Source organism: Aethina tumida, chromosome 4 (assembly GCF_024364675.1).
Source record: "Aethina tumida isolate Nest 87 chromosome 4, icAetTumi1.1, whole genome shotgun sequence".
Lineage (NCBI taxonomy): Eukaryota > Metazoa > Arthropoda > Insecta > Coleoptera > Nitidulidae > Aethina > Aethina tumida.
The window spans coordinates 25,744,291-25,770,867 of NC_065438.1; the positions used below are offsets into that span (position 1 = coordinate 25,744,291).

At 31.7% G+C, this 26,577-nt stretch overlaps 1 protein-coding gene across 3 annotated transcripts in view; it reads left to right on the plus strand.

Moving 5' to 3' along the window:
- Positions 1-22,248, plus strand: part of LOC109596041 (DNA N6-methyl adenine demethylase) — a 35,438-nt gene extending 13,190 nt beyond the window's left edge. For 2 of the 3 annotated variants that reach the window (XM_049966643.1, XM_049966644.1), the window contains exons 3-10: positions 10,031-10,102; positions 15,747-15,908; positions 16,755-16,824; positions 16,885-17,240; positions 17,319-18,459; positions 18,523-18,662; positions 18,726-19,462; positions 19,519-22,248. In XM_049966643.1, coding sequence (XP_049822600.1) covers positions 10,031-10,102; positions 15,747-15,908; positions 16,755-16,824; positions 16,885-17,240; positions 17,319-18,459; positions 18,523-18,662; positions 18,726-19,462; positions 19,519-20,509 — 3,669 coding nt within the window. In that variant the 3' untranslated portion in view covers positions 20,510-22,248. The remainder of the gene's footprint in view (positions 1-10,030; positions 10,103-15,746; positions 15,909-16,754; positions 16,825-16,884; positions 17,241-17,318; positions 18,460-18,522; positions 18,663-18,725; positions 19,463-19,518) is intronic. The other variant, XM_049966645.1, reaches the window with a different exon arrangement.
- The last annotated feature ends 4,329 nt before the right edge of the window (positions 22,249-26,577 follow it).

Consider the following 26,577-nt stretch of genomic DNA (forward strand, 5'->3'; position numbering starts at 1 on the left):
CCGTGTTACGCACCCGTTTACGGAATTTATATATTTTTTTGATGTACGCGTTACGAATGCGCGGCCTGCGAATTAGGATTTACGTGGGAAAAATGGTAACAATGGGGTTAAATATACATAATGTACTTTTCGTTACATGATACAAGGCTCACGATGCATCACAATTGTTACGACGGTCCGATTTAAAACTTTAAATCGGCCGGTACGATTCTGCAAGCAGTCTGAAACAAAGCGACTCGTTGAACTCATTAAAAAATATTGCACACATTATGTTGTTGATTTATTCATATAACTCCAGTGGCAAACAACAATATGTCGTTTTAAGTAGCCGAGCAGTTTAATTTAGGAAATAGATTGTTAAATCTAACAAAGTTGAACTTGCATCCGACTGAGTACTTCCTTTGTTGGTTATATTCTCACCGTACAGATTATATAATGCTCTAAATACAAAAATTGCCATGTCGCTAATCGATTTGCTTCATTTTTGTTCAGCTCGAAAGAAAGTTCCATCCTAGCACACTGATTCAGTCCGCCAGCCGGATATGAACAATTATATCGAATTTAAAGTAATTTATACTAAATTACGGTAATCACCCAATCAAATCACGTACGTAGCACAAGTAGAAACAATTTGCTTTTGGTGTTTTTCACAAGTGCCCCGTTTATAAAACGCTAAACGTGGGCGAAGGGTCCGACAAAATAAAGAAACCACCTTATGCACAACATTGTTATCGCAGGTTAGTGGAGGGCGAGCCATCAACTTGTTACTCTCCCCCTTGGTCTGCATGCATTAAGTCTTTCCCCCAAATTTGTCGCGAACAGGGGGGGCCCTACCTGCTGAAAATCTCGCATATCTCTACACCTAACGCGACTTCGTGCAAGGGGTGATTACCCCAACTGCAAACCGATGAAGTCAATATCTCCCGGGGTGCCGATTATTTTGTTTAAAAAGGGTTTTGACCTAATTTGAATGTGCAACAATCTGTCGGCAGGGGAGGGAGAATGGTTTTACAAAGGAAAACACCCTTCACCTAGGTCAGTTTTGACGAAAAATGATTTTTCATTAGCTGCTACTGGTTTATTTTTAAAAGAATCAATATCGGTTTCAGTAATCCTTGAAAAATACAACCTTTTTGTGACACACCGTTAGTGCCATCATCACGTGGTGAATTGAAAAGGTCTTTCTGACCTGAATTCACACCTGGGTCCTTTGTCCATTAACCGCTCTACTTATCCAAGGATCGAATTATCCGAACATCCGTATTTATATTATAATTTATGGTTTTTTTGTGCAGTTGCACACGTTTTTTTTTCCGTTAAGCTTTTTTGTTTCCATCAAGATTAATAATATTTAGATTTATTTCTTTCGTCTGGTGAGAATGTAACATGTTTTATTATTTTATGTCACCGTACTTACTTAACTTATAGATTAGTATCTGTAGTATTTGAATTTATTAAAAGAACAAATTTAAACCTTTATTCTAATTGTCAGTTTTGTTGGAACAAATTCTAGAAAGTTTTGTTCTCTTCCCTCTCGAAAATGGCGAATTTTACAAGAATGTATCAAAAATATATAATTTTTTTTGCTTCACATAAATGGTATTAACTGAATTTAAATTTATTCTAATTTATTATTTTTAATTTAAAATTTTTACCTTTATTGTAATTGACAACGTGGCAACATTGGAGTATTTCTTTTACTAATTTAATCATTGTTGGTCTTATAATTAGCAAATTTATATTTTACTTATTTATTCACAATGTTTTAAATAATTCATATCAAATTCTGTTCAGAAATTTTGTTAACTTCCACTTTTATTCTCTTGTCTCTTAAAAATGATGAATCTTTCAAAAATGTGTAGGTTTTATTATTTCATGTAAATAGTACAACTTACTGAATAATTTATAGATTAAAGAATTTTAATTATTAGAAGATCTTTAATAAATTTGAAATTTTTACTTTTATTGTAATTGACAACGTGGCAACATTGGAGTAGTTCTTTTACTAATTGAATCATTATTGGTCTTATAATTAGGAAATTTAAATATTACTTATTTGTCGACAATCTTTTAATAATTTATAACGAAATTTGAAGTTTTATCTTCTTGTCTCTTGAAACTAATGAATGTCTGTTCCTTTGTCTCTTACAAGAACATTTGATCCTGCAACTTCCATGGTGAGAGTGACGTTCGTGTAGACCGATTGCTACTTCCATTAAAAAAACCGTATTTCAGCTAATTAAACGAAATGAATGTGTTGTAGCATTTCGTGGCGGAGCATTAGTCCGATCATGATCTAGGAGTTTAATGGCCCACCTTATCGAATGCAACAGCTGCAACATTTAAAAACGCAAAGGGGCCGTGCGTGCCATACGTTCAGGGTTTTTGTCCCTAGGCCTACATTAGTCATTTATTTCGTACTGCCTATAAATAATTTCGCTTTGTCATCCCCGATTCACACGGCCCACAGCCAAACAAAACAATCGATTTTCTATGTTTGGAGTGTCAAAATGGACAGTATGAATGATGTTTGCCGTGAATGGGAACGATTTACTCGTGGCTTCTGAGCTACACTTCTCGCGTTGGTCGTAAGAAATTCAATGCAAACAAAAGCGTTTTGGCAAAAAGTTGTAATTTCCGTAATCTTGTTAACCCCCAGAGGCTTTTCGCCAGGTTTCGTGTGGGCGATAAGGAAGTATTTTTTGTTTCCTAATTGTTATGTCTAATCCCCAACTGGTTTATATTTTATGCTTCTCATCTAATTGTTTTCATTATCTTAGACACCCACCATCTGTTCTTCTGTCCCGAATCATGTGGCTTTAATTTAAGACAAAAATAAAGGAGTCGGGTGTAACATGTGATCGTGGTGGTTGCATTAAACTGAAAACAAATCAAGGGTCAAGGACACTGGCGCCGGAGAACGGGGGAAAGTGGGATAATTTGGCCGATTGTGGCAAAGATTAACCCCTTCTTGGAAGTGGACACCTGCGATATAGTCGCGTGCCCCAGCACGCTTAAGAGGGTGGGGGCGATACTTCGGGGATTTCAGTGGGGCAGGTTAAAAAAAGACAAGGGTCAATCCTATCCGAAGGACTCCCCACTGAGAATACGCCGGAATCTGTGTCTTCAGGTCCAAAGCCTTAACAGTTTTTAATTACAGGTATTTTGATAAATATTATATAAATGGTGAGGGTTTTTAATGGATTCGCGACGAAGGTTGTTGTTCACGCGATAAAAAAAAAACATAAAAATTCATTCAAACGCAAATAGGCTTTGATATTTCAGCGATTTAAATATGATAATTGCGAACACCTGGCTATTTATACATCGTGCATTTATTTCCTGTGGTGCTTTATCCATTTGAAGTATTTTGACTCTTTTCCATGTACGTCGTCGATTTCCTTTTATCCCGGTACGTTCTTTTCGAGTCCAAACAGTGGGCTCAGCAGACTGCGATTTCTTTATAAAACCCGTTTCGATTGTTTCGCACAGGGCAACCTCGATATTTTAATCTTCTCTGAAAACATCTCAATGGAAATCAAATCCAAAGTAGCCTTTAATGCGGTCGTGCTTCTATTGTGGCCTAAAATGGGGATCAAATTTTCGTGGGTCAAATATAAAAATGGGAATGCTATTAATAACTCTTATCATCGAAAAAATTGCGTAATAGACGTGTTTATATTTTAAGGTAAATAATCGTACTTCTGCTTCTATCTGTAAATAACATAAGGTGTTCAAACACGTGGGCGTCATGGGTGTTACAATATTGATAAGATTTCGATCGACCTTCGCCATATTTTTCGCAAGTGTCTCCTCCCGATCAACTTTTATGTGACGAACAATAGTTAAAGGAAACATCAAAGAAATGAAGTTATTAATCAACGAAAAAATTGTTTACGTTTACTTCACCCGAAAAAGTTTAGCTCAACACAAAGCGTTGTGCGTATAAGATGTACCGTGGATACGTTGAGATCAATCAAGGAGACGGTCCTTTGTCGAGATAGTTCAAGGATAACCGGGAACCAGCGCACCGTTTAGTTAACACCTCCCCAGATAATCCCCGATTTCCCCCCCGTCGCAGGACCCGACGCGGCGGCGAATTAGGCAACGTCGCAAGGGTGCCCGACGTGCTTGCGAGGGTCCGGTCGCCCCCCGGGGGATCCTGCCACTTTGCCGTGCCGGCCGTCGTACCCCGGAAATTTCGGTGTGTTTACGCGAAAGGATTCACGCGACGGGATTGTCACACACACACTTTTCCATCTTCGCCGGGTCCGACGTCGGTCTTTTTTTTTTTGGGGGACCACGAAGGTCGCCTTTATTTGGGTTACTCGAGAATCCGTTCGTGTGACGTACACATCGGTTATTCTTAGACGGAAGACACGTGTTGACTCTATTTATTATTAGAGCTACGGTTCTATTATTGAAGGAACGTCGGCCACTATTGGGGGTTTTCGACGGTATTTTTATACTCCCATTGACCAGCTATTTATTTGGGTTCGACGTCGGTTTTATGCTTTTTATGGAATGTTGGCTCGGCGATTCTATTTGTGTAACAAACTTTCTAAAATTAGTTTACAAATAACTAATGATACAAAACTTTTTTAATACTTAAATCCTACCTCATGGAATAAAATTAGTTACAGAGAGAAGAAAAATTTTAGTTACATCCAATTAACCAGAACAAATATTGGATTAGATAGAGGGTTAAAGAGAAATTTTTAGTCATCGTTGGTACTAAGTACTTCATTAATATCCTTGCAACTTTTTATTCTGATAACTTTGAACTTTCTTGATAAATAACTTTTCAAAGTAGAATAAGAAAGGTTCCAGTATCTAAAAAAGGGGGAAGGAAAACAGTCTGTTGGCGTTCGTGGCATTATCACGGGCGTTTTGCGGCAGGATTTGCCGGTGTCAAAATGTGGCCGAAAGTGGCAAAAAGGATAACGTTATCCTTGGGGGGACGACCCTCCGTGCGAACCGAGGCAACAGTGGAAAAGGAACGCTCTCGTCCAGCTACGTCTGGATAGCGTCTAGCCGTACTGACGGCCAGACCGTCGTCCTAACGATCGAGGGGGATGACCGGGCCGAACTCCTTTGACGGATGGGTAAAGGATCCCTTACCTCGGATAACGTGCAACGTACGATGTACTCGACCCCGTCGGGGCTTACCCCTAAAATTTACGCCCACGCTAATAGATCAATGTCAGGACGCACGAAAAAATCAACATCAACAACAACAATGGTCAAGGTCGACGCATAATCCTTCGGGTGTCTTTCTTTATGATTTTATACGCATCGATCATACTCCTTATTTTTTATTTATTAGTTCCTTTTCTTAACTCTTCCAGATAATCTCGACGTACAAGGAAGTTTCCTTGTATATAATAATTCTAATCAAATTTTAATGAAATCGTTTATCTTTTCCTTTTCATTATTTATTGATTTTGGATCAACTATTTACCTGGAAATTTCAATGTAACTAATTCTTCAATAACGTAGAACTAATAATTTAGTTATTCCAGATAAATGGTCACGAATATTGGCAACCCGTAACGTGAAGACATTCAAAGCTTAGCCTATCATTTTTAAACAATGGGATCTAGTTAGTCCAATGTAAATACGGGAGCATCTGGACCTTTAAAAAAAAGTGAACTGGAACAAGCTCTATTGAATGAGTACCGGTACGATCATCATGTGTGTTATTAAAATTGTAGAATCTATGTTTGGTCTATATTTGATGTTTATATATGGCATATAACGGAGCACCACCGGTTGTGGGTGGAGCTTTTGCCAGCTGTCATCAATCTATGGACCACGTGTTTTCCCTTAAGGGCTGTCCAACTGCCTTTGTACAAATGAATCAATCTCCAACCACAATGGTAACTATGAAGGTTATTACCATGTTCAAATTACATATTGACATTAATTTGCAGTAGCCATCCAATATTATTGATATTTTTATGTCTATCATTATTATTTTATTATTATGATCTAAAAGACCAAGGTTTTCACTATTTCTCTTACAGTTAATTATAAGCACATAGATGTTTTAAAATATATTGTCGTGTTAATGTTAAAAATGTGTGTTACTGAAGAAGGTCATATTATATAAGGAGAGTACATATAAAGATAATAAATATTTAATTTATTGATTTTTATACTCATGTTCAAGTACTCATGATTGATTGTTGATGAATTTTTTAAATGTTAAATGCAAATCAAAGTTTAAGTATCAAAACGTTCCATTTTGTTTATAATTAGTTGTCATTAATAATAAACTACATTTGTTTTTAATTTTTGTTCTGATTTTCTTAAATTTCATGTTCAAATTATGAAATATTGATGAACTTTTAAAACATTTTATTAACAATTAATTGAAATAGATAAAAAACTAAAATTAAATATGATTTTGGCTCTTGTTTCCTTAAATTTTTTGATAACACTTCTTGAATAAACTTGAAGAAACTAGTAATGAAATTTAACAATTTAAATATTGCAAAGGTTCCAAAATGAACGAATGTGGTAAAATAAAACACATAAAATCGTTATAAAAAAGAATGTTTATTTTCTTGCCCAATCCACAATACCCGTTGGGTTTGGACAGCCCTGAGAGTACACACCTGGTCCGTAGTACCGGATATACAGACAGACAGCCGTTTTCTACCCGCTTGCACCGAATATGGCATATATTCACACACTCGGGACCTAAAAATTCTCTCCGGCTTGAAATTTCATCTCCCCCGTAAGTGGATTTCGGGATGCTGCCGAAGTACCATCGAAAAAGTTTAACACAACTAACCAACCGCGTGCTTGATCAATGGTTTTGGTCAAACGGTTTGTTGGACGGAGATATTTATGAGTTCGGTAAGAGTAAGTCGCATAAAATCTACAATGAAAATAAAGATTGGATTAGACGGAAAAGAGACGTGAAATTAATCTCTGCGGAGGATTTCACGAACGAATGAAAAAGTCCGAACAAGGATTTAGGAATGGCTCAATAGGTGGATTAAGAAATCTTGGCAATCCTATTATGTGCAATAGTCCGTTGGAAGTGCATTCAGCCATTTAATTTTAAATTTTTGAAGGATAAAATTTAGCCAAAATGACTAAATAAACGTGGTGTTTCAATAAAAAAACAATAATCACGAGAATTTGCTCTAAGGTGGATTAATTAAATTATTATCAATAAAGTAATAAATTATCATATCAATTATCTATAGCTTTCAATAATAACTATTTTGGAGTAAACTTCATTCAAACTGTTCTATTTCTACACTTAAATTATGTAAATATTGATGTAGTTTTATTCTATTTGAAACAGAGTACCTATTTTTAAACTAAAATTACAAATAGATTAAAATAAATAAATATTAAACTATTTAAGTGATGTCATGGGTTATTTTGAATCTATGGTATCATACAATTATTAAAATATTATATTATATTTTCAATTAGCATAAAATTATTTTTAATTGACATAATTTTTGATAAAAAAATAATTTTTTATATGAATATACAGAAATTTATTTAAGTATAAGAAAAATTTAAAATCTAAAAAAAAATCTTGTTAATAAATATTATACATATAGTATACATAATTATACAATAATGACTAACAAAAAATTTACTTATTTATGATATAAATGTATATACATTACATTGAATAATTTAACAAAAAACAGAGAAAATAAAGAATAATTTATGAATAATTAAAGACAAATTTAGAACTATAAAAAATATTGTTAATAAAATTAAATAAAAAAATATTTTTATAACCATATAAATATGGTATATAAATGATATTTTTATTTGTTATTTTCACACAAATGACCACAAATAAAATAGACATTCAACATAGAGAGAAACAGTATACTCATAATTGAATTGGCAAAGCTTTTTTCTAAATGAACGCTATTATGTAAAATAATTTAATAACGCACATAAAACCACCGTGTGCACGTTGGCCAATGACAGTGCACGTTTTCTAGAAAGATCCACGAGGGGTGAGTATTGCGTAAGCCCGAGGTCGTTAACCCTTGCACGCGGCTCTGTCCATCTTTGTTTTTGTGCAAGCATTGCACTGGTATGGATGGACCGCTTGAATTTTTTAATAAGTCCTTTTATGTGCGAACGTGACTTTTTTCCCTAAGAAGATGCGGATCCATAACTTGCACGTTTTAAATTTACATGGCCAGTGCGAATTTTCAGTTGGGTTACTATTATTATGCTTCTGGGCCTTTGGGATTCGTGAAACGTTTTATGAATTTGTTTTTTGTTGTTTTTTAAGGAAAAAAGAGGGATTATCTAATTAATGTTAATTCGTACATGTTAATTATAAAACCACGAACGGTGTGTGGGGAGGTTTTATAATATGAGGAGAATTTAGTTATTATCTCGTAAACTGTGTTTTTGGTTTTGTTTTCATTCTTCCTTCTTTTTTTATTAAAATTTCATTCTTGTTTTTAACAAATAGTGAAAACATTCTACCTACATTTTTTATGTTATATAATACACTTATTTAAATATAGATATATTTTTCTTTCAAATGAAAAACATAATTGAAAAAGTCATGGTTTCTAAAAAATGTATAATTTTTAATATATTAATTTAAGATATAGCAATATATTTTTGATAAATTTCATGACTTTTAATAATGTCATCTATGAAACATATAGAAAATAATAATTTTTTTATTCTTAGACATATTAAGGTAATGTCATAAGCTTCGTTTTTCCGAGATTTTGAGTAAATTAAATCATTGTTTTCATTTGTATTAAAAAAATTATACAAATCTCAAAATTTTAATAATATATTTGTTAAAGATGTGTACTGTAGTATGTAAATTAGAAATTATATAGTATTAGACTAAAAATAAAAGAATTTAAATAATAAAATTCACTATTAATAAATATTAGAAATAGATACCCTAAGCTTGGAAATACTCGTAACATTTAAAGATAACTAATTTGACACATACTGTATGGAATAATCAAATTATTAATTATTGACTATATTCATAAAAAATCAAATTACGTCAATAACTATGGAAATAATTTTAGAGTGACTTATCCTACAACGAAAAAATTTCATTATTAATCCTTCGAGTTGTAACGTCCAATATTCATTATCAATTCAAAAATTTATATATTCTAAGAACAAAAAACATATACTGACAACAACAAAAATAAAGATATTACTATTGTTTTTAAATATATAACAAAAATGAACATTAAAAATAAAACAAAATCATGATAAAAATAATCGCCTTCCAATTACTAGTATGGAATAATTTTAATTATTATTTTATTTTATTTTTAATGATATTTTTTACAATAAACATGAAAATAATAAATATGAGTTTGTTTTTGTAACATACTTTAAAACAATAATATAAAGGATAGATAATGTATTACAAGCTCTTACTTTCCATTTAATGGACAACCACCATTCGAAGGGTTGTAGCTATAAAATTTTTCGTTGCAGGATATCACCATAATTAAAATAATGACTTTATTATACTTGACTGTATCATACTATACAAGCAACAATTTCACATAACACTTAACACATCCTAAACAGTAAACTTTATGAGTAATAATGTTTTTATTATTTCACCGTGCTTTTATTCGAGTGATAACAAATCCATCATCACAAAACGATAAAGTTTTAATATCATTTTACGTTTCATGTAGTGCATGTGTTTTATTTTGTTTCATTGTATAATTTGGTTTTAACAGCAATGTGAAATAAATGTACGAGATTACGTTGTTCAAAAAATGGCGGATGCGCCCGCAAAATATACTGTGCATTTGTCTAACAAAAATTTAATTGTTAATTGAATTATAAATTCTTTAATACTGTCGTAACAAACATGTGAAACTTGCGTAAGTACACATTCGGTGCATCTGTCGCATAAAATAAATTACCAACCCCGTTCATCTATTTCACATTGCCACGTTTTCTTTCCTATGCCGTAGTTTTTATGATTTTATGATTTTATTTTGATTTGTTCCTTTTGGTTTTGTTTTAGAATCTGTACGGGGACGGAAGTTTTCTGCGTGGAGAGTCTAGACGAGGCAGGGGGAAGGGCCGAGGCGGGGCGGTAGGTTTATTAACCTTTCAAAATTTTCTAAGTTGATATTCGCACAGGGCACACAGTCACACACACACAGTCCGTCTTTCCATCATCCTCCGGTTCGATCAATTTTCCGCGACGACTGAAAGAGATCAATCCGGCCAATCTGGCCGCTCTGTTCGCATCGGATTGATTGCGAGTTGGCGGCACGATTGTTCACCTCGTACCGTTCGATTTAATTAGAGAATAAAAAAATGAACGGTCGGGAGGCTGGAATTTGGCGGATTGTTCGGTTTCTATTTGTCTTTCACGCCTTCAGTCCTGTATGCCGTGCGATTTGTTTTTGCTTACTTATTTGTTTTTAATTTTGACGTTTATACGTGGAGGGTATATTGATTTTTAATCAATCCTGTTTTATTTGATATTTCTTCCAGACGCATTTGTTTTTATATTTTAATAATTTTTATAATATACGTTATATCTTTCATAAAATTATTAAATCGTAAACTACAACATTATTATATTCTTCATTTTTACTCTTAAATTATTTAAAGCCATATTAGCATTTTATTATCTGTATTCTACTTTGATAACTTTTATTTTAAGTAAGTTTCAGTAGTTTCTAGAGGTATTTTTACTGTCTTTTCTATATTTCAGAGAGGGTAATATTTAAAAAAAAAAATCTATTCTGAAGTGACATGTGATAATTTACATGCGAAAAATATTTATATATTGAAATTTTAGCATAATGTAACCTTCTCCATATATTAAAATTTGTATTATTGTTCTATTAATTTTACATTTTTTAAAAATCTTGACTATATTTTTTATTTGAATTCCTAAATTTTAATATACTACACATGCAAATAATTTTTACTCAAATTACATTTTTAAGTGTAATATTTTAAAATATTCCACTTATTTTTAAAACTTCAATATCCTTAAAATTTTTAATATTCTATGTATTTTAATTTATTAAACTTACAATTCTAAAATTCTTAAAATTTTTATTTCTTTAATATACTGTAACTGTATTTTAATAATAATTATTGATACTTTACATAATACAATTTTTTAAATAACTTTGGCATTTTAAAAGTTTATTTTTTTATTTATTTCAATCTAATAAACAGTCAATTTTAAAATTGTTGACTTTTTTTCATATTATTACTAAATATATTGATTCTTATTTAAATAATATTAATAATTAAATAATTTCTTTTATTAAATAAATAAATAAGGTTAATTTTTAAAAATAATGTAATTTTTTAAATAATTTTGGTATTTTCAAAATTTTCACATTTTTGTAAAATTTAATATTTTAAATTTTTAAGTGTTTCAATTATTTTAATCTACTAAACTTATAATTCTAAAATTCTTGATATATTTTATATCACATTATAATTAAATATATTTCATTTTTGTTTGAATGATTCTAATTTCTTTTAATAACGTTAATTTTCTAAAATAAATAATTTTGGTATTTTCTAAATTTTCCCAACTTTTAAATATTTCAGTTATTTTAATTTATTAAACTTTTAACATTTTTTAATCATATTATAACTAAATATATTTATTTTTGTTAGAATTATTCTAATTTATAAATTTTTATCAAATTACTTGTGATCCTTTTTAAAACTTTTAATTTAATAATTAAATATTTTTTTAAACATAATATAATTTTGATTTTTTCAATATTTTTATTTTTTTGTAAAATAAAATACTTTAAATTTTAAATATTTAAAATACTGAAACAATTTAAAAATTAAATTTAAATTTTATATTATATTATGCTTTTATTGTTTATTTTAATCTGTTAAACTTAACTTGATTCTAAAATTCTTGACATTTTTATATTGAAATTTTTATATTTATAATACCTTATAATTCTAAATATTTCGTTTACTTTAATCTGTTAAACTTACAGTTATTAAATTTTTTAACATTTTTATATCATATTTTAAATTAAATACATATAATTTTATTTGAATTATTCAAATTTTTATTATTATTTTTTTTAAATATAAATTTTATGTGAAATATAATTACTTAAATTTTTATTAGATAAATAAATATTATTTTTTTAAACATTACATTTTATAAATAATTTTGATATATTCAATATTATTATTTTTTTTTTTTTTTTTGTAAAATTTAACACTTTAAAATTTTAAGTATATCAGTTATTTTAATATATAAAAACAATTTAAAAAGATATATTTTATATTGTATTATTTTTAATAAACGGATATAAAAATGTATTAAGATTTACTAAAAAACTCATTGATATTTTTAGATAAAAAATCTGTATTTACTAAAATTTAATAATATTTCTCATTATAATACGAAACATTTTTAGTATCGACTCATATTATTCAATTCAGTAAATTTCATTTACAATTTATTTTTCAATTTAAATATCTATTCCAAATTTCTTATAAATGAAAAAAAATATTTTTACCATTTAGCCTTTTAAAATTAGAAATTATTAGTAAGAAATTAAATTAAATCTTATTTTTTAAAACAAAATAATAATAATAATAATAAAATTATTTAACGTATTATTAGGCATATTTTATTTTTCAATATTATTTATTTTTGAAAGTGTCATTTTATAAAAACTTTTTGCTATATTTAATCGATTCAGTCGAATTAATATTCATCCGAAAAGAGCGTCATCATTAGTGTTCATCTTGTGTACGGCATTTGGGGATTCGTTGTGTATTCCACGCCGTCGAGAAATCCCAGAGCGACCCCGAACGATCAGGAAATGTTCCTGAAGCGGGATGTTGCGCGTATTATTGACTGATAGGCGGCGCGAACTCGCCGGAGTTGCATGTGTTGACAAACAGTGGCGCCGCGGGACGGCCGGCCGCGGAGCCAGGTCCGGGCCGCGCGAAGGTAAAAGTAAACGCGGCATCGAAACCGAAAGCGATGCATTACAAAAAGACACCCCGCTGCACGGTCGCAACGTTTTCACCCTCGATGAACGTGTAGAGAGGATGCCGGTATTGATCGCGTCGACGGCGCATGCCTCGCAAATTTGCAATTACACTGTACAGCCAGGACAAAATTATGCCGATGGTGTGAGGCGCTCCGGGTCTTTTTTTCTCGCGATGGGAAATCGCATCGGTGCCGGAGTTCTGCGCCAATGTCGGATGGAAAGCGATTTTAAATGTCCCCGCGCATTGTCAACAAAAATATCAATATGGGTTATGCTTACAATTCCCGTTTCCAGCTTATTTATATTTAATTTTCACCCGTATTTGTCTTTCCGAAAAAATTCTTTATTTATTTTTTCAATTACATTTAAAAGCATTAATTTCGTGATTACAGATTGTTCTTCTACATCATCATTCTAATATCATATAGTCCAAGGAAGATTACAGTGACTCAGTATTTGTACTTTTTGATGTCAATACATATTCTCACGGTGCCACTTAGAAGGTCATCATCATATAAAATATTTACACACTAGTACTTTTATGGTTCCATCAAGAACTATTATATTTTGATCTTCAACACCAGAATTTGTTGAATTAATCAGTCCCATTACATGTGATATCTCCTTGCTTTCACATCCCCTAACCTCCAAATCTCATTAAACGTTTGAGAAGCCATAACATGTTAAGAGTAATTATATTTAAGCAACACACACTCTTAGAAAGTATCATGCCTCATGAAATAAATATGATGGCACCAATACACAATGTAAGTTTTATAATACATAGAAATTCGGATAAAATGTTTCTGAAAAGAATATCATTTCATGTTCTGTGAGTTTTATAGTGTCCAATTCATCGAAATCTATCGTATCTAAAATATAATTTAGTATTGGTTGGATGTGTCTTCATCACATCTGATACTTCCTCCTCGGAAAAAATTAGTATCTAAATCCTAATAATCTTTTATGAAGCCATCATTATTTGGAAAAATTATATTTAAGTAACAACAAATTCGGGTGAAACCTTTCTTAAAAGAGTAGTATGTCAGCAATATGCTCTGTGAGTTTTATCATGTACAATTCACCGAAATCTATCACATTTTAAAGATAATTTAGTATTCGTTGAATGAATCAATGTGTCTTCCTCAAATCTGATACTTCCTCATCGAATTTTTTTCATTATAAAATCCATCGGAAACTACAGTATTTTTAGTATAATACAGCACCCATTGGATTAGTCAATGGACCTTCAGCAAATCTGATGTTTCGTTGCTTAAAACTCCGCCAATCACTGAAAAAAATAAACATCCAAATCCCATTAAACGTTTAAGAAGCCGTAACGAGTTACGAGAAATTATATTTAAATCTCATCATTTTTTTATTATTAAATTACTTCCTCATCGAATTTTTTTTTCACTATCAAATCCATCGGAAACTACAGTAGTTTTAGTATAATACAGCACCCATTGGATTAGTCGATGGACCTTCAGCAAATCTGATGTTTCGTTGCTTCAAACTCCGCCAATCACTGAAAAAAATAAACATCCAAATCCCATTAAACGTTTAAGAGGCCGTAACGAGTTACGAGAAATTATATTTATATCTCATCATTTTTTTATTATTAAATTTTCTCGAATTTCCATCACCCCGACGCGGCCCCGTCGACGGTAATCCGGTTGCGTTCATGAAGAAATCAGACGGAACATTTAATAACGATCGCGGGGGAAAATGCAGGAAAACCACTCGTCTGGGTGGATCCGCGACAAATTACTTTTTTTTTGCATCAGCTCGCCCATTAATTAGATTACCAACCGTTTCCAATATCCACGATGATGATCGCGCAGCAACATCAAACTTTACTTCTTCACGAACTAATTAAACATGTAACGCTTATTGCCCGAGTATTAATTTCCTGCGAGCAGTAAAGCTCTCTCAACCGTCTGCAACCAGCATTGCTCAGAGCGTACGCATAAACAAGGCTACGCGATATGTTGATTGTCATGTAAACAGTTCTGCATAAATCATGTCGTATCGTTAGCTTGGTGCTGATAAGCGCTACCTGTATGCAGCGACATAAACATTAATAGTATTAATCAGGAATTGTCGTTGATTTTCGTCAGCGTCCGCAATCACTCGCAGGAAATAAGCTCAGACTTACGCTCCATTGTTTCCGCACTTTATCAAAAGCTCGATTATTTTCCATCTCATGCAACTGTAGGTTTTTTTATGGGAGCTAGTTGAATGACTTGGCGGGAGGGATAAACAAAACTAACAAATTTTAGTACGAACACACGCAGTGTGCTACTTACTACACGTGTTCTATTCCAGCATTTTATTCCGTTATATAAAGTATTTCAATTTTTCATTGTGCTCCACATTCAGGTATTGTAGCTTTTGCAAATCAATAAATTGAATGAACATATGAGGGAGACGCTAAGCTAAGCATGTTCGTTTAATGAATTTGTTAATAGGTTATTATAAAGTCGGCTTGCGCATTGGGCTTCTCTTTATTGGAGATAGTGAAAATCAATTTTAGGCGGGATACAACCGTAAAATAACAAGCTTTTATTATTAAATATCCCATTACATAACTGCATTGTACCCTTGTTAACAAAACGTTTTCTAAAGAAATATTTGCTCCTTCATTGAACAAGAGATTATTATTAATAAGGTTGAGGGGCTCTATTCATAAGGCAGGTCATATTTTTAATTTTCGTTAATTTGCAGAGCTACCGCGGCCGAAAACCCAGCGGACCAGTAGCACCCCTCGTTGGTACCGCCAGTCTTCCAACAGATTCCAACGGTGTACCATCGAATCAACCGCCTACCAGGCCTAGTCCGCAACCACCTACCGTTCAACAACCTATGCCAGTTCAACAACAACCAATGGTAAGTTTAAACATTTTTTATAATATTAGGAATAAAATAAAAAGCAAAATTAATTAATATATACTTTACAATATTTTAATATATATATATATATATATATATATATATATATATATATATATATATATATATATATATATTATATTTCATTAATAAATTCCCTATAATTTGTTTTAAATATAAAGCTTGTAAAACTGTTATAAAGCGTACAAGAATTTCTTTAGAACCTTTCATTATCAGCTGAATACTGATAAGTACTATATATTTATTATAAATGACTAACACTTAAATACCAGATATGCCTTCAGTTGTTTACAAATTAACAAAACAAATAATTCAATCCAGAGATTATTTTATTTATATTTTTTTCGTAAATATTCTTTTCGAAAAAATCGAAACAATTCGAGGTCAACCTTTTTTATGACCTGCACAATATACGGCAGATCGTTTCGGAAAATGTGGGGAAATTTTGCGCCAGGGAGTGCATTATTCCGCAATTGGAGTTAGGTTGGGATCAGACGGTTTTACGGATATCCACCCTTCAGGGGGGAGAAAGTGGTTGAGACCTACCTCAACGGTAGGGTAGAGCGACCCTTCTACTATCAGACAGCCATCATCCGGCCCCCCACAATCAAAATGATAACACGACTTTTCGTCGTCAAGGTTAAACGAAACAAAATGAGACCTCCAAGGTCGGTCACCGTGATTGTTCATTCGTGTGAAACTATTCAAAAATCATTACTTAAAGTCATTCATATTTTCTGTTTATTAATTGACTATTCTTACACGTATAAGTACTGATACTTGTTGTTTGATCAATTTATTAATAACAAATATTTATTTTAGGCACCAATGCCTTTCTACGCTGACCCCAATAGGTTCCCCACTCCTGTTTGGCAGACAACCCCTGAGCAAGGTACGTAGTTTTGTCAACCATTCTTTAAAAAAATTACTATATGACTATTTCTTCTATTAGGTTGGACACCTCAAGGGCAGTTTATCCAGCAAATACCCGCTGGCCAAACTATCGAGACGTACCAGCAGTACCCGAACGGCATCTATCAAACAACTTACCAACAACCTGCCTTCGAAACGAACACCTTTTACACTGGAGCAGTTCAGGTGTTAACCAATCGACCACCAAGTGTTCCTAATCAACAAGCTCAGCTTACACCAAGACCAAATTCGAATTTTTCTCATACACCTAGTCCTGTGCCGACGCAAGCTCAGCCACAACAGCCTCAGCAACAACAGCAGCAGATACAGCAAGTACAAGTACAACAAGTACAGCAAGTACAGCAGGTTCAGCAAGTACAACAGAACAATCAGCAGGTAAGCGACAATATCAATAACAATTTATAAACATCAGAATAGTTAGAGACATTTAATATAAAGTTTATTTATACTTAGGTACAGCAGCAACAACCTCAAACTCAACAACCTCAACAGCCCCAAGCACAACAGAACAACGCAAACAGGCAGTATCAGGAATACAACATGCAAAATCAAAACTTCAATCCCCCATCAACCCCCACGGGCAATACGGAGAACCAGTCCCGTCCGAGCTCCGTGAACAGCATCGCCAATCCACCGACGCCAAATCAGAACTTCCAGCAGCAACAAAACGCTGTGTATACGACGGTCTCGTCCGCAAACTTTAGTCCCAGCTCCAACGCCGGCAATTACGTCAATGCGAATTCGGGAAACGACAAGCCTGGATATCCGCAAGTGAACAGCAGTCCGCAGCTAACTTCACACAACTCTAGTGGGTATTCAGGCCAGGAGCAGTACAGCGGACACCCACACGAAAACCATTGGCAGGCGCAACAGCAGCAGATGATGTGGGAACAGCAGACCCACCAAGACAAAGTGGACCAACAAAACCAGTATCAGGAGCAAGTGCAACAGGCCACTGAACACTATGCTCAACACCAACAAGACGTGAACTCGTCGCCCAATAAAATGGACAACCTCCATAACGTTCAAAGTGCTGTTAAAACATTTTCACAAGCGGACAAAGTGAATTTAAATACTCGAATAAAAACGATGATATTGAACAAACAGCAAGAAACCAAAATCGACGAACCAAAACCAGTAGAACAAAACACTACCGGTCATTTTTTATGGTATAGCCACCATCCCCACTTAGATCCGTTAATAAGTGGCGATGGTGGCCCCCTTAAAACCATACCCGATCAAGACTTAAAAACTGATAATGTATCAAATCAGAGCTTGCAGAATTTTCGGCTTGAAACTACATCTCAAAGGCCGGTCTTCAACGAATTCAACTCTCATAGTCACATGAAAAATGAAATTAAACAGGAGCAGTTTTTTCGTGATGGAACGGGCAATGATTACATGCGAACACCCATAAAGAAGGAATTAAACGTTGAAATTAAACAAGAGAATATCAAGGAAGAGCAAATTTTGGATAGCAAAAACGGAATAAAAGAAGAGAAAAACAATAAGATCGGTTGTGAAATTCCACAATGTGGTTGTTTCCCACCCGATCAGTCACCACCCGAACCTGGTACTTATTATACTCATTTAGGTACGTCCAAACATTCTCTAGTTCATATACCTTACTAACACAGAACATTCTGTTTTTTTCTAGGCTGTGCAAATAACTTAAAAACACTAAGAACTGATTTGGAAACTCGCACTGGTGTTACAGGACGTGCAATAAGAATAGAAAAAATACGTTACACTGGCAAAGAAGGCAAAACTGCTCAGGGATGTCCAATTGCCAAGTGGGTAAGTACAAATTTATCTTGTCATATGAAAGCTTCATTACTAATTATTTTTATTTGCTTTTAGATCATTCGCCGATCTAACACAGAAGAGAAATACCTCATAGTCGTAAAGCAACGTATTGGTCATTTTTGTCATTCGGCTTTTATTGTCGTGTGCATAGTCGTTTGGGAAGGTATTTTGCAGAGCACTGCTGACGATTTATATTCCATGCTGACCCAAAAACTGAATAAATTTGGCCTACCAACAAAAAGACGCTGTTCCACGAACGAAATGCGCACGTGCGCTTGTCAAGGCACCGATGAGAAAACTTGTGGTGCAAGTTTCTCTTTCGGCTGCTCTTGGAGCATGTACTACAACGGATGCAAATTTGCCAGATCCAAGGATGTGAGAAAGTTCCGGCTTTTGGAAAAATTCGAAGAAAATCTCGTGGAAGATCGTCTTCAGTGGCTGGCAAATTTCATCAGTCCCATGTACAAGAACCTTGCGCCCAAGTCGTTTGAGAACCAATGCCATTTTGAATCAGTTGCTTCCGACTGTCGTTTAGGAACCAAATTAGGAAGGCCGTTTTCTGGAGTGACTGTGTGTATGGATTTCTGTGCGCATTCGCATAAGGATCTGCAGAATATGAACAACGGTTGCACGGTTGTTGTATCACTGACCAAACATCGAGAAATAGCCAAATCGACTGATGAACAACTCCACGTTCTGCCTTTGTACGTCGCTGACGACACAGACGAATATGGTTCTAAAGAACAACAAAACGAGAAAATGGTGATTGGCAGCATAGAAGTATTGCACAGGTAAGACATTGTTTAAAAGTACCATTCAATGACTATAATCGTTTTGTTTATTTTAGTTTCCATTCAGAAGTTCGTACATATTCTGTTCCTGCCGACACGTGCCCTCGAAGAAAAAACAAAAAGAGTATGGATGGAAAATTACCAAAAAGAAAATCTACCTCAGCTGAACCAAAGTCGCCTTCAATAAACTTTTCTCCTAGTTTAACCAGTTCGCCAGTAAAAACGCCATACATTGGCTCGAACGAAATACAGTACAATCAAGTTTCCAGCACTGTTATGGGACTACCAAATCCCTATAGGTACGAATCAAATAATTTAAAAGCTTATAGCAGCTGTTCAAATAGTATGAACTCGTATCAAAGCTTACCATCTTTCTCTATCTTTAAAACGTCATTTAATTCCTTCTTGAACTATAGCAATCCGTATGGCCAAAACTATTATCCTATAAACTATAATAGTTACTACAACTATACAAATGAACAATGGTGTGGCCAGCTCTCATCTAGTCACAATCAAATTTTTGCCAGCTACAACCATTTTTCATCAAACCCATATTATAATTATAGTTATACTTCAAATAATACATTACCACAACCAATAATGTCTGACCCAGAGCCAAAGAAGCCTTCTTTGGAGGTGCACGAATCAGACAACACCGAATGTTTCCAAGATAGAAACATCGGTGGAGTCGCAATAGCTCTAACCCACGGTAGTGTACTATTTGAATGTGCCAAACATGAATTGCATGCAACCACTGCCCTAAAAAATCCAAACCGACAATCTCCTGCTCGTATATCGCTTGTATTCTATCAGCATAGGAACTTGAATAAGGCCCGTCACGGTCTTGAGGAGTACCTAGAAAAAATGAGAGTGAAAAAGTTAGACCAAAACGAATTTGAATGTAAATTAGACAGTAGCTTCAGTAGTTTGAACAGTACGGACGATTTCGTCTTAAGGGCAACAAACGTGCCCTCTGTATCTTTAACAACAATGTTTCCAATATACCCCTGTCCCGTTACAGGTCCGTATCAGGAGAACGTGCCATGAGATGTAGTTTCTTCCGAGATATTCATTATTTATCGTTACTTCGAGACTGCAAATTTATCCGAAAATATCTATTGGTAATTTAACCGAAAAATAACTGCCAGGTTATGACCGAAACTTTTTATTAAAATAACATTGTCAGTGCCTCTATGATCTCAAAGTAATCAATTCACAAATCCACTCAAGAGTACAAATTTACATTTCTCAGCTTGCCATTTAAAACTAATATAGAAAATCGGTCAAGAATGACACAATTGTTGGTTTGCTGACAAAAATTTTAGTTTAGCTATTCATTCATTAGTTAATTTATATTTTAGCTAGATTTTTTTTGTATATTTTAATTTTTCTAGTTGTTTTTAATAAATTTGAGTACCTACTTTTGGTGTACAGGGACTGACATACTATCTAAAAGTATTAAATCTCAAATAAACATATTAGATTTATTTTTAAGAATAGTACTAAAAATACTTAGTCAGTGTGGCAGTCTATCACCAGTCATAATTTATTTGTATATAATGAAATATTAGGTTTATTTTTGTTATTTATATTAATTTAATTTTTGTGGTAAAACTACACGATATACACCATCGAATAAGGTTTAATATAAAAAGGACTAAAAAGAGCTAAAAAGTAAGAATGTAAGAAAGTTTAACTTTATGAATTCGGTTGTTTGAGACTATATATTCGCGAAAAAAATTAGTGTTGTTTGTGTATAGAGATCATTTATTTGAAGGATATAGTCCACATTTTTGCCTTTATCCTTGCTTCACGTAAAAGATTATATATTTTTGCCAGCGTGAACATGGTTTTATTAAATTATTTGTAAAAATTGTTTATGTAAAACCTAGACTATCTGATTTTCGGAGATACTTTGGGTTTTATTTGTCCCCAAAAGGCCCTACAATATTGTGTATACATCAAATATGTGTGCAGTTACTTTGTAGTGTTGAAAGTATATTTTTGACAAGAAAGAAAAAAATATTTATAGTGTTCTTATTATGCCTACAAAAATTATTGTATAGTGTTAGGACCCAGTCACTTGATTATTCAAGAATAATTTATAAGTATGTTAATACAAGAAAATGATGCCAAATATTTTAAACTAGATATTAATCATTTGTATTTATTGTTTTTGACGGTAAATTTTCTTCCAAGCCGCATTTTGGCCAACACACTTTTATGTATTATAGGTTAGAACTGCTATCCCACTATTTATTTTATTTATTTATTATTTCCTTCTGCATCCATCCTTTTTCTGCAAACACGGAATTTACTCTTCGATTTTGCTTACAAATTTCCATAGACAAATATAATTTTGTGCAATAACTTACAACCTTTCAGTATTAACAATTGGTAACTTGCACAAAAACGATGGATCTAACACCCCAATCGACAATTTTTAGTATTAGAAACAAAAATGTATATATTTTTTACACAATTTTTAGTAACTAATAATTGAAAAACCAAAAAGCAATTTACAAAATACTTGTACAGTACGTTTTGAGTACACACTGTCATGATTTTCATAAGTCATTTGTAAAATTCGTCACGTTCCATTGAAATTCACATAGCAATACTACTACGGTACTTCTTATCATATCATATGACGGTGTTTACTCAAAAGGATAATGTCGTTTCCTTAAACAATAATTTGTATTTTCTAATTATAGATTTTTTAGTTTAGCATTAAGAAACAAAATTAATATGTGTATTGTCTTGTGAATACATTTATATGATAGAATTTTGTTGTCTTATTATTTTTTCCAAACCTACTTTTAAATATTTATTCGTTATAAATTAATGCCCAAAATACAGTGAAGTTGGAAAGAGCACCCTCTCCATGATAACTTTTGAATAGAGTAAAATGTGAGTGGACACTATCAACTAATTTTCTTTAATGGAAAGGGAGGGTGATTTTGTGATCTTTATTTGTTGTTTGTTTTTATTATCTATTCAAATCTTTTGCTGGATTAATTAAGAGTAATTATGGAATTCATTTAAACTGCTGAATAAATTTCAAAAATCACTGTTTATTAGTAAAAAATTATTATCTTCCAACAAAAAAATGTTTAAGTATTTACACAACATAATATTCCATATTATTTTAGTATTCCGTTTCATCTTTGATCAATTTTATCTAATTTATTCTAAATTATATTAAATTAAATTTAAGAAAAATGATCATATTAGTTAATAAACAAATATAATGAAAAGTTAACCATTAAAAAAATTAAAAAGTCATAATGCAATTATATCCACAAAATAATAAAAAAAACATATGTAGTATAATCAATAACAATATAATTTGTATTATAACTTACAGCTTTTCAATATTAACAATTAATAACTTGCATAAAAACAATGGAAATAATATCGTAAATAATAATTTTTTGTTTTAGAAATAAAAATGTAAATATTTTTTACATAATTTTTAGTAATTATAATTGAAATTTAAAAAATATTTCTCCAGCAAGTTTTGAGTACACATTTAACCAAAAGAATAATGTTGTTCGTTTAAATAATAATTTGTATTTTTTAATTATATATTCTTCAGTTTAGCATTAAGTAACAAAATTAATTTGATTATTGTTTAGTGATTTCATTTATGATAGAAATTATCTTATTTTTTTTTTGCAAACGTGCAATGCCCTTTATTTGTTATAAATTAAGACCCAAAATGCAGTGAAGTTGTAAAAAGCACCCTCTCCATAATAACTTTTGAATAGAAAAAGATGCGAGTGGACACTGCGAACTAATTTTCTTTAATGGAAAGGGTAATCATGTTGATCTACATTTGATAGGTGTTTTTATTATCTACTGAATTCTTTTACTAAATAAAATCTAAAGAGTAATTATATAGTTATAAAAGATTCATTTAAAGTGCTTTATAAACTAATCAATTTTTATTAGTAAAAAATTATTATCTTACTACAATAATTAAAAAGAAAAAAATTATAATTCTTTATATTATATATTTAAAAATAATAAAAAAAATAACATAATATGTAATATACAATTTCGTTAACCCAAACAGTAATTATATTACTTTTATTTTATTCATTATAAATTAAGGAAAGATGATGACCCAAAATACAGGAAGGTCGTAAATAGTCCTCCTGATAAACATCTGAACGGAACAAGATATCGATCTCGAAAAAAAATATGTAAAATGTTGTAATTGAAACTAAATTTTGCCATAAATTTGACACGTGCCAAATAAACCAATATCACATGGGTACAAATAACTTTTCTTATATGAAAGGTGATCTTGTGATATCTAAACAGAAGAATGTTTTATTATCTCATTTACTTCTATATATTTCAAGTAATTAATTCACTTTCCTCGTTAAAAGAAAAAATGAAAATATTTATTTACTTATATAGATTGGTTACAATATTGGTGGCAGGGTTGGTATCTAAATAATTATCCTGGTAACCTCATTATAGCATTTATGATAATTAGTTTATAAGTTCAAAGCAATAAAAATACATCAAGAGAAAGGAACAGGAAGACCATAAGTTTCATAAGAAAAACAGCTGGGAATTGGCCAGAATAATCCACCGTAGTGGATTTTGTGTCAAACATGGTGAAGAAACAAGTTTCATCCCCACTGTTTAGACAAAACGTACAATATTGGTCTCATGTGAATTCATAGCTTTTCAGAAAAGTCATATTTATTTATTTTATTACCGGGTAAATCAAAATTTAAATTCAAATCAAATACATCTTAGGATTCAGAAGTAGTGAATGGTAATCCGAGATGATTTAAAATGAAAATTGTACAATATGACGGGATTACTCATTAAAACTTTACTTTTTTGTATGGGATTATTTTGAAGTAGGTGTACCGCACTTGAATCACTAGACCATATTGAACGTGTTCTACCTACTCCCCCAACTTTTACCATTTATTTTAGAAACCTTGTATATACGAAATAAGGAACAAATACAAAAATGTGGCTTTTAGAATTATATGTTACACTTAATTTTTTTGTGTGGGATTATTTTAAGTTAAAGGTGAAGAACACTTGAATCATTAAACCATATAAAAACAAAATAGGAGCCTTTAATACTAATTTATCACCAATAATGTTTAGACATGAGAGACTGAATAACAGGACAGATTTGTTTGTTGTCAAAATATTGAAGTAGATCACTTTGAACGATTAATAAATGAATTTAAATAGTAAGTTTATTTAAGATAAAAAAGTAACTAGGCACTACTGATCTAATTTTAATCATTTTATTGTGCATAAAGTTAAAATATTTTTCAAATGAGGTACCACAATTGACGATACTACCCATATGATACTGACACAATTCTATTTTATGGCAAAACTTTAACTTTTTTCAAACATTCAAACAGATTACCTTTTTTTCTGAATTGTGCAAAGAATTTTAAAAACTTGATAGTTTTAAAAAATATTCAGTGATGTAGAAAATATGACAAGAAAGAATAATAGAACCCTTAGAATCTTACACTACTATATTATTATGTAAAAAGTTATTTATTCATTGTGTTGTAAGTATGTATTTTAGGATAGTACAACCATATTTAAATACCATTGGACTAAATTTAAATTTGAGGGAGAGTTTCTCTTGAGGAGAAACTAGGGAAATATTTTATTTAGATTTGTTTATTATTGGACGTGTTCTATTTACTCCACCTATTTTGAAAACGTTGTATATGCAAAATGAGAAATAAATACAAAAATGTAGATTATAGTATGGTTTGCATTGAATATGGAAATATATTTAAATTACCTAAGATCAGTCACTTTACGACTGTTAATTTGGTATTATTAGGTTTATTCATTATGAATTCTGTGTTGCATAATGTTGTATTGTAAAAATATATTTTCCAATAGTATTAATAGTATATATATTTTTTAAAAAATCACATTATTTATGTAGCTTCTTTTTGTTTCCTTATTTTTTGTTTATTTAACTTTGAGCTTTTTTTCCACACCAATTAACAATATATAATCAACAAATTTACTTTTATTTGTCGAATTTTTGGAAACACATGTTACATTGAATATTAAAAAGGAAAAAACAAATAAAATATAAATAGGCAAATGACAAATCAAGTGTTTGAAGTTATGAATTAAATTATCTAACATAATAAAACAAAATGTTAATAAATTAACAATTTTATTCACTTCACACATTCATCCTACCAGTCCATATATTATGACAAAAAATAATTTATAAAGAATTGCATTGTTCTCAAAGGTGTTAAACCATCTAAACAGACCAGAAAAGGTGCTGATGTAGCCTCGCTTTATCATTTTAATGGTCAAATGCTAACATACTGAGGCAAAATAAATAGAGCGAAAAAGTAATGATAACCGTAAAACCACCATGAACCTTAGCGAATACGGGCGGAGGAGTTCTACAATCCCGGATGCGATTGTAAACTCAATTTTACAGACGTTCGCAATTAATTTTTCTACGTAGTTTTCAATGTGTGACAAATTTATTGAAGTTATCCGTTTTGCGTAACATTAACTGGTATTTTATTCAAGTGTAACAGTGTCCCCGGTTCCTTTATAATCAATCAGTATGCTGGAAACTCTTCACCAGTTCCTCGTATTGGGATCAACGTTTGTGGTTCACGGCATCATCCGACAAACACATAACCGCGTTAATTAAACTGTCTTTTTTTCATTTTGCTTTAATCGCAGCTACGTGTTTTAGGCATTATTAAGTTAATAATACTGTTGACTCGAAATAATAATTCACGGGTGTGTTATCCGGTGATAATTAAAAACAATTGTGCAACAGTTCCTGGCTTACAGTTACAGTTCAAAAGATCAAATTTAATCTCGAATTCCCTTACATCTAATTGCATTTAATTCCGTAATAAATTTAAAGTTTATACCACGCCATATTAAGCTAAATTTAACGAAGACTTTCTATAGTTTATTTAAAGTTGATTTATTATTTGGTTATGGCTGAAGTTTACTGCATTGCTTTTCTTTTTTATATTCGAACTACCTTAAATATATCATAAAATAAAATTTTTATTTTGTTAGGTTAATAAAATCTAATGTGTTTAGATTAAATT